At 34.3% G+C, this 16,937-nt stretch overlaps 1 protein-coding gene across 2 annotated transcripts in view; it reads left to right on the forward strand.

Annotated features, from left to right (window-relative positions):
• The window catches only part of TSGA10 (testis specific 10), a 147,903-nt gene that overhangs the window by 17,530 nt on the left and 113,436 nt on the right, over nucleotides 1–16,937 (forward strand). For both annotated transcript variants that reach the window (XM_048222744.2, XM_026487566.4), the window contains exons 3-9: nucleotides 277–492; nucleotides 8,985–9,050; nucleotides 9,758–9,925; nucleotides 10,330–10,485; nucleotides 13,842–14,012; nucleotides 14,103–14,180; nucleotides 15,116–15,267. In XM_048222744.2, the coding sequence (XP_048078701.1) occupies nucleotides 9,875–9,925; nucleotides 10,330–10,485; nucleotides 13,842–14,012; nucleotides 14,103–14,180; nucleotides 15,116–15,267 (608 nt within the window). In that variant the 5' untranslated portion in view covers nucleotides 277–492; nucleotides 8,985–9,050; nucleotides 9,758–9,874. The remainder of the gene's footprint in view (nucleotides 1–276; nucleotides 493–8,984; nucleotides 9,051–9,757; nucleotides 9,926–10,329; nucleotides 10,486–13,841; nucleotides 14,013–14,102; nucleotides 14,181–15,115; nucleotides 15,268–16,937) is intronic.

Below are 16,937 nucleotides of genomic sequence, written 5' to 3' on the forward strand. Positions count from 1 at the left end.
TAATAGTTTTGGCTAAAAATTAATAGTAATTAAGTTTATTAATTATAAATTGTCTTGGAAGATGTAGCTATAAACCTTTAAATTTTCATTTATTTTTTCAGATAGGTATTACATTCACATGATTCAAAATTCAGAAAGTGAAAAAAATATATATATAGTTAGCTGTCCTTCCAGGGAAGCAAACCTCCTTTCCTGATTCCAGTCACCTGCTTGTTCTCCTCAGAGAGAAGCAAAAGAAATATTTTAATATGTTTATTTTCTTTCTCATTATAACAGATTGAAGATCTCAAACAGACAAATCATGGCTTGGAAGAATATGTTAGGAAACTCTTGGATAGTAAGGAGGTGGTAAGCAGTCAAGTAGATGATTTAACCAGCCACAATGAGCATCTTTGTAAAGAATTGATTAAAATTGACCAACTAGCAGAGCAACTAGAAAAAGAGAAAAATTTTGTGGTGGATACCGCCAGCAAAGAACTTGAAGAAGCAAAGGTATTATATTTACCACTGATAGGATTTTTTATTGAGTTATAACTGATATATAGCATTATACTAGCTCAAGGTGTATATAACATAATGATGCAGTATTTCTACTGCATGTAGTGATCACTGCAGTAATTCTAATTAGCATTTAACTACTGATCAGGATTTTAATTCTACTTTAAACGTCATGTAATTATTGAATGGAAAAAAACGACATATCATTTGACAGTGTTTTAGAGTTGACATTACATTTAAATGTCTACTCTAAGGATTACATTATATTGTATTGCACATTTTATTTCTTTTTAAAAAGTTTTGCTCGAAAAATTCCCTAAGTAATATGTTGCCATGGTAAAAACTTCAGGCACTAGGAATGTTCTGTAGATGTGGCATATATATATATATACAATGGAAGATTGCTCAACCATCGAACAGAATGAAATCTTGCCATTTGCTACAACATGGATGGAACTAGAGGGTATTATGCTAAGCAAAGTAAGTCAGAGAAAGACAAATATTACATGATTTCATTCATATGTGGAATTTAGGAAATAAAACAGATGAACATGTGGGAAGGGGGGAAAAAAAGAGAGAGGGAAGTATATCCTACAAGATTCTTAATGACAGAGAACAAACTGAAGGTTGATGGAGGAAGGTGGGTGGGGGGTGGGCTAAACGGATGATGGGTATTAAAGAAGTCGCTTGTTATGATGAGCACTGGGTGTTACATATAAGTGATGAATCACTAAATTCTACTCCTGAAACCAATATTATACAATATGTTAACTAACTAGAATTTAAATAAAAATTTTAAAGAAAGACAGGAATGTTCTGTATATAGGACATTTCTCTCCCTTCCTAATTCTCTCTACTGCAGAGATATCTACCAACAAATAGATGATATATATATTTCCATGCTTTTTTTCTATTTTCACACACACAATATATTTCACACTTTAAAAAAGTTTTTTAATCAAAGTTTTAAATTTCTGTGTAGTAAAATTTGCCAATCTTTACTGACTTCTGAGTTTTGATTTTTTTTATTTTCTGAGGTTCTCCCCCTTTTTAAAAATTTCAATAGACTTTATTTTTAGAGCAGTTTTGGGTTTATAGCAAAATTAAGCAGAAGGTAGTTCCCATATACCTCCTGTCCCTACACATGGACAGCCTCCCTATTAGCAACATCCCCCACCAAAGTGGTACCTTTGTTAAAATTGATGAACCTACATTGACTCATCATTATCACCTAGTGTCCATAGTTTACATTAGGGTTCACACTCGATGTTACATGTTTGACGAATTCGGACAAATGTAGAATGAAATGTATCCACTATTACAGTATCATGCAGGATAATTTCACAGCCCTAAAAATCCTCTGTTCTCCACCTAGTTTTGATTCTTGTTTAGGAAGATCTTCTCACCTCAAAAACTATAAGAATATTTTCTACAGTTTCTTTTAATACTTTAAAAATTTATTTTAAAGTTTTAATCCTTCTGGAATTTCTTTTTGTTCTAGGATGAGGTAGGGTTGGATAGCCCTTTCTTTAGTCACTGATTTGAAATGCCATTTTAATAACTGCTGAATTCTCATATGTTCATGAATATGTTTCTTTTTTTTTTTTTAAAAGATTTTATTTATTTATTCGACAGGATAGAGACAGCCAGCGAGAGAGGGAACACAAGCAGGGGGAGTGGGAGAGGAAGAAGCAGGCGCATAGCAGAGGAGCCTGATGTGGGGCTCGATCCCATAACGCCGGGATCACGCCCTGAGCCAAAGGCAGACGCTTAACCGCTGTGCCACCCAGGCACCCCCATGAATATGTTTCTGCATTGTTTGATTTCATGGATTCATGTGCTATTTTCTGTGCCACTATCTTGTTATTTTAATTAGTGTAGCTTTATGATATTTTGATAAACATTTTATTTCTTGTTTGAGTTTTTAGTACTCTGCCGTTAAATTTAGAAACTAGGAACAATAAAATAAGAATTCACATATTATAAATTTTGACTTATATTTTAACTAAGCTATACTTGAAACTATGAGATACAAATGTTTGACATCTGAGGCCATTAAGGTTTAGGGTAATTTGTTACCTAGAAATAGAAAATAAAATAGTAAATACTGGAAACATTTTAATGTAATAAATGATGGAAGTTATATTATAACTTCACAGAGTTATAAAAATGAAGACAGTTTCATTTCTCATTATTGCCTAGTGGCTTATGAGCAAGATACAATGTATTTCAAAGCCAAAATCAACCTATTGAATTTTTAAATGATAATGTGTGAATGTGCTCCTTTGTCTTGATTTTATTAATCACCAGATTAGTAAATTGTCTGTAATAAGGTAGTTTCCTAAAGCTTATTGTTGTTCCATGTTATTTCTTTTTTTTTTTTTTTTAAGATTTTTATTTATTTATTCAACAGGATAGAGACAGCCAGTGAGAGAGGGAACACAAGCAGGGGGAGTGGGAGAGGAAGAAGCAGGCTCATAGCAGAGGAGCCTGATGTGGGGCTCGATCCCATAACGCCGGGATCACACCCTGAGCCGAAGGCAGACGCTTAACCGCTGTGCCACCCAGGCGCCCCTCCATGTTATTTCTTTCTTTCTTTTTTTTTTTTTAAAGATTTTATTTATTTATTTGACAGAGATAGAGACAGCCAGCGAGAGAGGGAACACAAGCAGGGGGAGTGGGAGAGGAAGAAGCAGGCTCATAGCAGAGGAGCCTGATGTGGGGCTCGATCCCGTAACGCCGGGATCACGCCCTGAGCCGAAGGCAGGCGCTTAACCGCTGTGCCACCCAGGCGCCCCCCTCCATGTTATTTCTTAAACAACCTTTTAACGTACTCTTAGTAGCACATCATAAAGCATACTTTTGGTAGCATATGATAAAACCCTTAAATGATCAGGCTGAGAACATAAGTATTATTGAAGGCATTATCTGTTACAGTAATTTGAAATATAAGAGCCTAGTTAATAAACTGTAGGATGGTATTTGTTTATATGCAGTAATTTTGCTTATTTAAATGGTGTAAAGGATAAACAATCCTGAATTAGTGAAAAGTCTGAGTAATGGAATATTGAAATATGTGAAGTTTCTTACTTTAAGGACACAGACCTTCTTTCTTTCTTTCTTTTTTTTTTTTTTTTTAAGATTTATGTATTTATTTTAGAGAGAGTGAGAGAAGACAGCATGAGCGGGAGGGACAGAGGGAGAGAGAATCCCAGACAGACTCTGCTCAGCATAGAGCCCAGTGCAGGGCTTGATCTCACGATTGTGAGATCACCGGACCTGAGCTGAAACCAAGAGTCCAACGCCTAGCTGACTGCAGCACCCGGGCGTCCCAGGACACAGTCTTCTTTAACAGTGTTACCTGGAAGAGGCCCTGAGGGATTAGATGAGAATGATTTGTTTTAACTTGTGAATTATTTTCCTTGTAATGGTTGCTACTAAAGTATTTGAAGGACATTTAAAAGTAGCTTGAATATTTTAAACATTTCTCAATAAACTCTTTTGTTTGTACTGTTTTTTTAAGAATAGTTATCCTTCATTAACAGTTTAGTGTTAAATTAAGTTCAGTCTTAATAATAAAAATTATTGAGATGCTTGGGTGGCTCCGTTGGTTAAGCCTTGAGCTCCCAGGGTCCTGGGATCCAGTCCCATATCAGGCTCCTTACTTGGAGGGGAGCCTACTTCTCCCTCTGCCTGCCACTCTCCCTGCTTGTGCTCTCTCTCTCTCTGACAAATAAATAAATAAAATCTTTTAAAAAAATAATAAAAATTATCAAATTAAAGAACACTGGGTTAATGTTTTATTTTCTTTTTTGTTTTCGTCTTCAAATTAAAAACTATATTGCTTTCCAGTCTGGGAGGCCTAGTTGGCCACATTCCCTTGAAGAGAGTGCCCAGTTTCGAAGTCATCAATTTTAAAGGGTTGTTAGAGTGTGAGTACTCTGTCAGGGTGAATCCTCTGCTATCAAAAAGAGAATTTAAGGAATGGGAAAGATTTAAAATGAAATATCTAGGATATACCTAAAACTGAAAATATTAAACCCACAGATGGAAATTCTGCCTAGCTCAGAAAAGAGTGTTTCTAAGAAATAGATGCCACATATGATGTGGAATGTTTGGTATATCTGAGAATTGGAAAGCTAGAGTAGAGAGCATTGCTGATGCAGGAAAAACATTGAATAGTAAATAAAGAGGGGGCAAAATGGGTTGTTTAAATGTACTGAAATGCAATCACCAACCTTAGTAAGTGAATGTGACAGGTAGAATGGGGATTAGAAAGATACATGACCAGTGTTGGGGATACGAACACCAATGTATGTTGTCATCATCCTTATGTCACTGGGTGTGTAATTTAGGTATCTAATTACTGGGGAGAGATTCCTTGTCTGATTTGTGGGATGAGGCTTGAAACAGAGAATTTCTGATTTGAGAGTTGAGAAAGAATGTTTGTATTCCTGTACTCTTTGGGGTTGTGCTATAGAGAGGTAGAGTCTGAGGTTAAGTCTGTTTGTCTGAAATTGCGATAGATAATATTAAATTTATTTACTTGGAAGAGTTTACTTTTAGCTATGTTTTTAAAGGTCAATAGAATGACTTCTTCCATCATTACATTAAAATGTTTTGAATATTTGCTATTTTATTTTCTATTACTGTGCAACAAATTACTCCTAAACCTAATGGCCTCCGATGACAAACCTTTGTATCTCATAGTTTCAAGCTTTGCTTGAACTCATAGCTTAGTTAGCTGGGTAGTTTTGGTTCATAGTGTCTCAGGAAATTGTAATCAAGATGATGGCCAGTCTGTAGTCATGACTTGACTGGCACTGGAGGGTTTGCTTTTAGATAACATACTCAGGTGATTGTTGCCTCTTGGCGGGAAGCTTCAGTTCCTTGACAGGTGCACCTCCCTCTAAGGTTGTTTGATAGATTTATGTCAGCTCGCTTCCCCCCAGAGCCAGTCATCCAAGAGAGACAGAAAGGAGGAATCTGCAATACTTGTTATGATTCAGTCTCAAAAGTTACAAACCATCACATCCTGTTCACTAGAAGTGAGTACTAAGTATATGCCACCCTTAAGGGGAAGAAAATTAAGCTCCATCATTTGAAGTGAGGAATATCAAAATTTATGGATGTATTTTAAAACCACCAGAATTATATGCCTCCTTTTATCTTCTCATCTTGAGTTTTTTATCATTTATATCTTAATAATACAGTGTTTCCCAGCTAATTGAACATAAATTTTTGAAATAAGCAGAATTGTAATTTTACCATTACTAGTTTCTTCATACAATTTATATTTTAATTAACATAAGGGCTATTCTTGGACTGAATCTTGGGTAGCTCTTGTCATTGTTACATTGTTATGTGATTCATCAATCAAAAATATTTCAAAATTTACCATGTGAAAGATAAAGTGTAAAGTCTATTTAAGTTCTTCCTGCCCCCCTCATGCTTATTCCCTCTCTTCCTCCCCTGCTTTATTTTCTCTGTAGTACTTTCCAACTACTTTTCCCTCTGCACACTGTACTCCAGTCACACTAGCTCCTTAGTATTCCTTGGAATTTAGCCGACAGTCTTTTGCCTTAGGGCATTTGCTTTTGCTGTGTCTTCTGCCTGGATTGTTCTTCCAGATTTTTATGTGGTTGACCCCCTTTCTCTTTGCTCACAGATCTCCTTTCAATGAGGACTTACTTGATAACCCTATTTAAAATTCCAACCTGTTCCTTCATTAACACTCCCAATATCCTTAACTCTGCTCTTTTTTTCCCCTAATGTACTATATAATTTATTTGTTAGGTTTATTTTTTATTGTCGGCCCAGCTGGAATGTAAGGTCCCCAAAGGCAGGGATCTTTGTTTATTTTTTCATGTTTTTTATATCAATTACCTTCAACAGATGTGAATGCTCATTATGTGTTTTTTGAATAAGACAGTAACTGTCTGATATATATTTTACCTGTTATCTTTTTTCTCTTTTCAACTAGAATGTAAGTTCCATGAGGGCAAAGGTTTTCTTTTTTTTTTTTTAATTTAAATTCAATTAATTAACATATTATTAGTTTCAGAGATAGAGTTCAGTGATTCATCAATCTTATATAAACCCAGTGCTCATTACATCACATGCCTTCCTTAATGCCCATCACCCTATTACCCCATCTCCACACCCTCTCCCCTCCAGCAACCCTCAGTTTGTTTCCTATGGTTAAGAGTCTCTTGTGGTTTTTCTCCTTCTCTGATTACATCTTGTTTTATTTTTACCTCCCTTCCTCTATGCTCCTCTGTTTTGTTTCTTAAATTCCACACGAGTGAAATCAAAAGACAATTGTCTTTCTCTGATTGACTTATTTCACTTAGCATAATACCCTCTAGTTCTATCCACGTCCCTGCAAATGGCAAGATTTCAATTTTCGATGGCTGAGTAATTTTTCCTTGTGTATACATACCACATCTTTATCCGTTCATTTATCGATGGACATCTGGGCTTTTTCCATAGTTTGGCTATTGTGGACATTGCTGCTATAAACATTGGAGTGCAGGTGGAAGGCAGAGGTTTTTGTCTATTTTATTCCCTGCTGTCGCCAGCATGTCAAGTGCATAGTAGGTCCTCATTAATCGTTTGTCAGATAAATGAAAACAGCGGACTAGCATCTTTTCATTTGGGCTAGTTATAATTTTGTTTTTCAGAGTGGAATCAGCATTATGATTTTTATGTCTGTAAAAGTAGTACATGTTTATCAGAAAAATTTCAGTCCATATAGAGGAGTATAATGAAGAAAATCACACATTGCTATAATTAGACATACTCTTATCTTCCTCAGTTTACATATTACTGGTTATGTTCCATCTGTATCTAGGATATGTGTGTATAAATTTCCTTTTTACAGCAATGTGTCAGATAAAATTTCTGGCAGTGTGAGTTTTTATATCTAATTTAATATGGGTACCTTTATACATAATTTAATAGAGATCCATTTCTTTTTGGTGTCTACATAATAGTATAAATTAAAGCATTGAAAATTGCCTATTCACAACTGTATAAACTTATCCAAACTATGCATAGGTTTTGTTTCATACCATTGCCCCTTAATATTTCATAGACTACAAAAAATATGACTGCCAAAAAATCTTAGAAAAGAATTTGGGTCTAAAGAACAAATCAGGAGCAATGATTCCAGAAAAGTCAATATTAAAATATAGCAGGAAGCAGTTTAGAATAATGAAGAGGAGGTTTATGAATTGAGAAATAAATTTATTAAACTAATATGCCAATATATAGCATAGATTATATCAAATAGATCTTTGCGTGAAAACATAGTCACTGTCCCCTAGAAACATACAATCTAGTCATATACTAACTATATGACTACAAGTAGCTATACGATAAGACTGGGTATGTTCAGTGTCCTAAAACTGATAAAAAAGTATTTTATGTGTTTGAACTAAAGCATTAAAACAGTTCAGAGGAGAAAGCAATCACTGGTGATTTGGGAAAACTTCTATCCTACTTATTCTTTTATCTCTTCCCTATCATCATCTTCAGAATTATAAGTAGTATTAACATTTTGATGCAGTTTGTAGGGAGTAATTTGGTAAAATATAACCAAGTACTATTTCACAACAAACTTGGGTTAATGTAAAAGAACTGCTGTATTTCATCCTGTGTTCCTTTACCATTCAAAGGTAGGTGAACAAAAAGGGTAGATTATCTTTTCTTTTGTAAATTATTCACTACATTATTTTATTGTTATGTGGCTTCCCTTTTTTAATTTTTAATTTAATTTTTTTCATCATGGTCAGTGTACTCTTTAATCCCCATCCCCTCTTTCACCTGTCGCACCCACCCCCCACTCTGGTAACTATCAGTTTGTTCTCTGTGGTTAAGAGTCTGTTTCTTGGTTTGTCTCCCTCTCTCTTTTTTTCCCCCTTTGCTCATTTGTTTTGTTTCTCAAATTTCACCTATCAGTGAGAGCATATGGTATTTGTCTTTCTCTGACTTTTTTCGCATAGCATTATACTCTCTAGCTCCATCCGTGTCGTTGCAAATGGCAACATTCTTTTTATATTATTCAATATTCCATTGTGTGTGTGTGTGTGTGTGTGTGTGTGTAACCACATCTTTATTCATGTATTGATGGACACTTGGGCTGTTTCCATAATTTGGCTATTGTAAATAATGCTGCAGTAAGCATAGGGGTGCATGTATCCCTTTGAGTTAGTGTTTTTGTATTTTTTGGGTAAATACCCAGTAGTGTGATTATTGGGTGGTAAGGTAGTTCTAATTTTAATTTTTGGGGAACCTCCATACTGTTTTCCACAGTGTCTGTACCAGTTTGCATTCCCACTAATAGTGCATAAAGGTTCCTTTTGTTCCACATCCTTGCCAACACCTGTTGTTTCAAGTGGGTTCCTTTTTTTGATGTCCTCTTTTTAGTTAAATCTGTTTAAATTTTTAAATCTAAATAACATTTTTTCTGGCTTATTTTTCAGATTGAACTCATTTGCCAGCAAAATAATATAATAGTATTGGAAGATACAATAAAAAGGCTTAGATCTGTAAGTACATTTTTTTATAAATGTATGTTGAGGAATCATTTTTATTCTTTTAGACTACAAATAAATGGTACATGTGTTTTAGGTCTTGTGCATTTTGTGAACAATAAAAAATGTGTGTTTTGTAAAATCAGCACTCTGCTTGGTGCACAGGGGCACTTCCCATCTGTAAGAGCATTGTTGTTCTCACTCCATTTCATCATTACACCTTTCTTTCGTAGAGGTGGAGAGAACTTTGGTTGTTTCTAAATACATTTAGGTGAATGGGAATGTACTTGAAAGTGTATACGAGTATAAAATATCCAGCATTCATTTAATTTATTCATTTATTGAACAATTTATTGAACAAAACTTAGATGCCATAAACAGAAGCTTTAATATTAGCAAACAAGTTTCCTAAGCAAATTAATTCAGTTTCTAGGACTTATAAGTAGATCTGTGGACATTTCTGGCCTTTCTGAAATTTCTTTACCTTTTTTTCTTAAAATCATTGAGTAAATTTAGGGGCACTTTTAGTTAAATAAAAATAAAGTACATTCAGAAATGCTAGAAAAAGAAGACATCTAACTGCTTTTTAAAGAGTATTGATGAATTATTTTTAAAATACCAAATTTATTATTTTTAAGGATCCTGTTTATTCAATTTTCATATAGAAAATGATGCTATAGTGTAGCTTGAAATAATGACCTAATTTTTTCCTCCTTGGCAAGATAATTTTAGAGACTGAAAAAGCACAAAATAAATCTCCTTCCAGACTTGATTCCTTTGTCAAGACTTTAGAAGCAGACAGAGATTACTACAAGAGTGAAGCTCAAAATTTGAGAAAGATGATCAGAAGTAGATCTAAAAGTCCAAGACGCCCATCTCCATCTTCCCGGGTAGGGTTTGGAAACTTACAAATATTTTGGAGTTTGTTGCGCAAACACTGACTTTTATTCTTTGATTTACCTAATATACAAATAATTCATTTTGATTTGGCATGAATTGGTATATCCAAGATTTGGGGAGACAGAGGTCTCTTTGATGTCACAGTGGACTATTGAATTTGGTTCTTTATCCCTGGTATTGGTAGTAGTTGGGAGGTAATCAAATAAATGTGAACCAGTTTGGGATGAAGCTGTTTAAAAGAGAAGTGATTTTTTTAAACTCTTTTTTTCAGCATTTCCTTTCATTGTATAGTCATGTTTGCTTGAGTAGAGATTGTGTACTGCTCTTAGTAGCATTGTTTTTTTAGAACCACATGTCAAAAAAGAATTTCAAATTTCTTATATAATAATTGTAGGGTACAAATTGTGATGTAGAGCTTTTGAAGACAACAAGAGACCGTGAAGAACTTAAATGCATGCTGGAAAAATATGAGCGTCATTTGGCAGAAATTCAGGGTAATGTCAAGGTTCTTACATCTGAGAGAGACAAGACCTTTCTCCTTTATGAACAGGTAAATTTATTCATAAATACCATATCTAAGTAATAATATTCAATTTTTGAGATACGTAATTTTTTAAGTTCTATAAGAATGCTTAAATCTGCCAATCAAATTAACCTAACATTTGGGAATTACTTTGTTCTTAAGATATTCTTAATGAAATGTAATGTACATACAGTAAGCGTATGTGTACATACACACATACACACATGTTTATCCTCATATCCAAAAAAGACCTTATTTATCATAGAGCTTATTTACTCAACAAATATTAAACCCCATAAATCACCAACATAATTTCTTTTAAAAATGTCAAGTTTTATTAAGAATTATAGCTACAATATGCAGGGTTCTGGGCTTGCCACTTGAAGAGATAGAAAAAAATGATGAAATACCAACATTGTTTTCTATGTTCACAGTCTACTTGGGGGAAATAAAGTATATTGTCTTGTATGTATTTTTTGTTACTTAAGTAAAAATAGTCCAGAAGATGTTGTAAGAAATAAAAGAAGTGGGTATTTTTAGTTCCTTGTGATCAAGGAAATCTCTGCTAGATGATATGAAATTTGAGTCCTGAAGGAAGAATCTTGAAAGGGGTAAGAAGGAATATTCCAGACCAAAGGAATGGTGTGAGGCAAAGGATAAAGGCAGGAAAATCAATAGATAAATGGATCAGGTTAAGACTAGACTAAAAGCTATATGCCATTGAAGTAAGGGGGAGCTAAGGCTTGAGAGGTAAATTGGACTAGAGCAGGAGTCTGCAAACCTTTTATGTAAATGCTCAGAAAATAAATATCTTGGGCTCTGCAGGCCATGCAGTCTCACAGCTATTCAACTCTGTGATAGTGTGAAAGTAGCTATGGACAATTTACAAATGAATGAGTTTGGCTGCGTTACAATATAACTTTACTTTTGGACACGGAAATTTGAATTTCATGTTATTTTTACCTATAATAGATATTATGAAATCTTTTTTGTTTGTTTTTTTGATCATTTAAAAATGTAAAAAACATTCTTATAGACCTACTTATAGACCTACAAAAGCTTATAGACCTACAAAAACAAGAGTCAGGCTGGATTTGGCCTGTGAGCCACACGTAGTTTGCCAGCTTCTGAAGTACATGTAGAGGCTGTGTAATGGGCCTTATAAGGGGTTTATACTTTGCTTTGTAAGCAATGGGCAATCTGTTTGTTTGTTGTTGTTTTTAGGGCACAAGAAATGACCAAGCCACATTTTTACAATTTTTTAAAATAATTTTTATTTTGTTGTATTAGTCACCATACAGTACATCCCCAGTTTTGATGCAATGTTCCGTGATTCATTATTTGCATATTACACCCAGTGCACATTTTTACAATTTTAACCTGTTAACAATTTTGTATTATCTCTTTCGTAGTCTTTCTGTGTTATCTTTTTATATAACAATTCCTCTTTCAAGAGAATTGGAGGAAGGAAATACTGTGGACTCTTTAGAAGGCTGTGAAAACAGTCCATGCATGAGGCATTAAGAGCTAAGCTAGCATGCCATCAGTGGAAAGAAGGATTAGGAGAGATAGAACAGATACTGTAACAGAAGCCTTGACAAGATTTGGTTTTAGCAAGAAGGAGGGATGAATGGACCTGACTGAAGCTCTTTTTTGAATGACTGAAGAATTTTGGTAAAGAAAAAGAAATAGTAAAGCCATTGGTGATTTGAGGGAAAAGATGTATTGTTTTCAGATAGATGGAGTAAGATGATGGTCATACAATCAGGTGGTAATTGCATTCAAGCAGAAGAAAATGTGGGACTGGAATGGGGAGAGAGGTAAGAGCTGAATATGTAGATGGGGAATTCATCTTCTTAGAGGTGAGTTTGTGGCTTTCAGAGTTGATGAGGTCTCTGAATGAGAAAGCTATAGAGGAACAGATGTAATATTGGGATGTTTTTTCCAATTGGTATGGGAACCTTTAAAAGAGATAAGATAGGAAACTAAGGTAGAACAATATTAAGCCCAAGGAAGGAAAGAGTCTAAAACAGGGTGTTGAAGACAATGTCAAATGTTGCCAAATATCAAAAATGGGAACTGAGAAAAGGCCATTTGGTGAGGTCATTATTTGAAATACTGCAAAATGGTAGGTATAGGAGCCAGGTAGTTTACACTGGGTGGAAGAGTAGGTGCTGAGGAACAGGCAAATGGGTACAAACCATGGTGCTTAAGAAAAATTAGTCAAATGTAAAAGAGATATGGGATGGTAAATGGGTCAGCAAGGTTAAATGACAGTTTTTCAAGATAAGGGAGCCATGTGTTATGGTAGAAGGCAGGGGAGAAAGAGCCAGTGGAGAGGGTGCTATTCAAAATGAAAGGAAATAATTACACAGTTGAGTCTTGAACAAGGTGGGACTAGGGGTGCCAACCCTCCTGCACAGTTGAAAATTTTTGTATAACTTTTGACTCCCCCAAATTTAATCGCAACTAGCCTACTGTTGACCAGAATCTTTCTGATAACATAGTCAATTAACACATTTCTTATATATGTATTATACACTTATTCTTCCAATAAAATAAACTAGAGAAGAGAAAATGTTAGTAAGAAAATCATAAAGAGAAGAAATTCATTTACAATACTATATTGTATTTGTTGAAAAAAATCTCTGTATAAGTGGACCTGTGTGTAAGTTCAAACCCATGTTGTTCAAGGGTCAACTGTTATTGAGTCAGGAGTTTCTTAGAAGGCATTTCAGGAGGTGAGGTCCAGGATTCTGGTGAAAGCTTTGCTATGGAAATTGGGAGATACTATATCTTCCTCTGAGACTTGGAGACCAACTGAATAGGTAGTGATCAAAATCAAGAAAGATAAGGGACTTTTAAGTAGCACAGTAGGATATAAAATCATCTGTAGGTATAGAATAGGTTTGGGACCTGAGGGTGGTTGAACAAGTGTGAGAGAGTATATTGGGTTGTCAGTAAGGATTGGTGAGCCTTCTGTCAGGGTAAAAGTAGCCAGGGCATGGAAATGGCATATACATTTATTAGATAGAAAGATGGGAACACTGTAATATTTATTAAAATAGCATTTTACCTGAATTTTGCTGAATTCAAATTTATATCACAGAACATTAGCAAAACATTCTCTCTTATATTGACTGCCTCCAAATTAATTTAAAAAATTTTTGGCCAAAATATTATAAACCAGACTTCTATTTTTATACATTCACTTGCATTTTTGGACATCATTTGCATTTATTTATATAAACTCATTAAAAAACATTATCCTGTTGCATGCATGTTTATAAATGGTTTGTATTTTAACTGGCTGGATTTAAGATAGCTATATTTATGTCTGTTCTAAAGCTTGTTAAATAGAAGTCCGTGTATTTAAATAACAGGCACAGGAAGAAATTGCCCGACTTCGACGAGAAATGATGAAAAACTGTAAGTCTCCTAAATCAACAACAGCACATGCCATCCTCCGGCGGGTGGAGACTGAAAGAGATGTGGCCTTCACTGATTTACGAAGAATGACCACAGAACGAGATAGCCTGAGGGAAAGGCTAAAGGTTTGGATGAAATTTATCTGTATGACCATTTGTGAAACACAGTGTAGAGAACGTTGAAAACATTTTGTTTTGTTTTTGTTTTTTAAACAGATTGCCCAAGAGACAGCATTTAATGAGAAGGCTCACTTGGAACAAAGGATAGAAGAGCTGGAGTGTACAGTTCATAATGTAAAGAAAAATCACTTTTGTGTTTTCAGCTATAAACTGTCAATAGCTTCCCCCTTTCCCTTTTTCTCTATGTTCAGAGAAGTTCCTTTCTTTTTCTAAGATAGTGTTAGTAATTCTAAAACATTTAAGGTGGTATGTATAGTATAAATTACCACTTTTTCATTGTTAGTTCCTTCCAAAAAAATGTAAGTAAAGTCTTTTTTAGGTTGTACAGTGTGTTCTTTAAGAAAAAAAAAACATTAAGGATACATCTGTGGGATTTTAACAACTTTCTCATCTCCCTGTTTCATTAACAATAACATTGCCAGATACAGAGAAACTGGCTTATTCTACCTAAAGGGTCACTAAGGTAGAAGAAATTATTATGAAGTGAAAATTAATGAGAAGAATATGTTTAAACTGAATTTAAATGTGAAGCATCACGTTTTTACTAACCGAGAATTTTAGATGCTATGAATATATATTTGAGATATTATGACTATATAAACAAAATTAGGGGAATTTGACTTCTGTTATCAAATTTAATTGAATATATTTATACATTTGTCTGTGTTATGTTGTTATAATGAGAAAAAAAAGCATTGCTCAGGAGAGAAAAACATTTTTTCACAATTCCACTTTATATGTATAACTTGTTAATGTTGAACAACAAATAAATCCCTTCGAATAAGATACATGTGCTACAGTCAAAATGAACCAGATTGAAAATGTAAATGCATATACTGTAATAGGCTTTATGCACAGGCTGTGCAGTAGCTTGTTCTTGTTCCTGCTCCACAATACCTTGTCCATACACCCTCCCACAACATTCAGGTCCGATCTGATCATCTCCTGGGGTAAATCTTGTCGTATGCCACAGTTTGTGCAAAGATAGGATGTCTCTTTGGGAAGATTTTGTTAGTGGTGGCAGTAACCTTGTCATTCTACTTGTATAGCTTGATGATGAACGTATGGAGCAAATGTCAAATATGACTTTGATGAAAGAAACCATAACCACTGTGGAAAAAGAAATGAAATCACTAGCAAGAAAGGCAATGGATACTGAAAGTGAACTTGGCAGACAAAAGGCAGAGAATAATTCCTTGAGGTAAATTACCTTTAAACAACTAGCTTAATATAACTACTAGATCTACTTTTTGTAGAGTATTTTATAATGATAATTAAGTTATTTGTTGACTTTAATTTCTGAGAGGATTATTATGAGGCAGTTATAGAAATCTCAGCACACATTAAATGATTTCCCAAAGGTCACTTATAGACTAGTAATGCCATACCTAACTAGGAATCAGACTTCTGGTAGTCTTCATCTTACATTTGCAGAAAGCCTAATGTTTAACTGAAGTAGCTTTTACAGAGTTCTTCTGGGTACTATTTGACTTTGGCGTTTGAACACGTAGGAAAATGTAATGGAGCTTCTGTTAACTGAATGACCAAATAGGTTCTCAGTCCTTCCTACATACTGGTATGGTAGCAGAAGAAATTCCAGTTAAGCAACCTACAGGCAATAAATATAGGGGAATAAGTTTTTGAAGACCTCCATGTTAGCAGTTTTACTTTTAGTGTCTGTTGATATGAGAGATAGAGTTCTACAGATTCAGTAATATTGAATTGCAATCCATCTGTGACCATTTGAAAAATAGTAGTGTGAAATATTAAGTCTACAGATAATACTTGGTTCACATAAGAGTTCCCAGAGTCCCCTCTTTGATCTTTCAAGGGTCTGTGGTACATATGTTGAAATCACTTGTCAGGACAGATAATGACTCAAAATTTTCCCCTTCATTTATTTTTAAATTTCTTGTTTAAAAGAATATTACAGGCTCAGGTAAAATAAAAATAATAATAAAATAAGACAACAGTAACAAAACCTTGGAGAATAGAGAAAAGTGTAAAAACAGTTTAAATCATCCATGATTCCATAACTCAGTGAAAACTATCATTATTATAGATCTCTCTCTAACCAGGAATATTTCCATCCATGTTATGTAAGCTTTCTGTGTAATTGATGTCATTCTATATTAGGTTATATATTTGGCCAGTTTCACTTAATTGTATATCATAAGCATTCCCTGTGTCATTGGAAGTTCCTGGAAAGCATTTTAGTAGTTTACTAAAATATTCTATCAGATAAATGTATAATATTTTGAAGGGTTTTTGCATACATTTGTTTTCTTTTAACAGTATTATTAGAATCTAGTTGGCATACATACAATAAACTGCTCATATTTAAAGTGTTCAGTTTGGTAAGTATATATATCTGTAAAACCATCAGCACAATCAAGATAGTGGCCCTACCCATCACTCCCGAAAGTTTCCTCATGCCCCTCTGTAACCTCTCACCCAACCTGCCAATGCCTGGACAACTATTGATTTGCTTTCTGTCCTAGAGATTTGTTTGGGTTTTCTAAAATGTTATATAAATGAAATCATATAGTATATATTCTTTCAGTGGGCTGCTTTCCCTCAGGATAATTATTTTGAAATTTATCCTTGTTGTATAATCAATAGTTTATTCCTTTCTGTTCCTGAGTAGTATTCCATTGTGTGAATATATGGACATTTTGGTTGTTTCCAGTTTGGGGCTATAACAAATAAAACATTCATGTACATTCTTATATGAGTCTTCGTATGGGCATAAGCTTTTATTTTTTTTGGATGAATATCTAAGAGTAGAGTGACTGAGTCATGTGATGGATATACGTTTAATTTTGAAGAAGCTATTAAACTGTTTTCCAAAGTGGTTGTACTATTTTATTT

This window comes from Ursus arctos, unplaced genomic scaffold, assembly GCF_023065955.2.
Source record: "Ursus arctos isolate Adak ecotype North America unplaced genomic scaffold, UrsArc2.0 scaffold_8, whole genome shotgun sequence".
Taxonomy (NCBI): Eukaryota; Metazoa; Chordata; class Mammalia; order Carnivora; family Ursidae; genus Ursus; species Ursus arctos.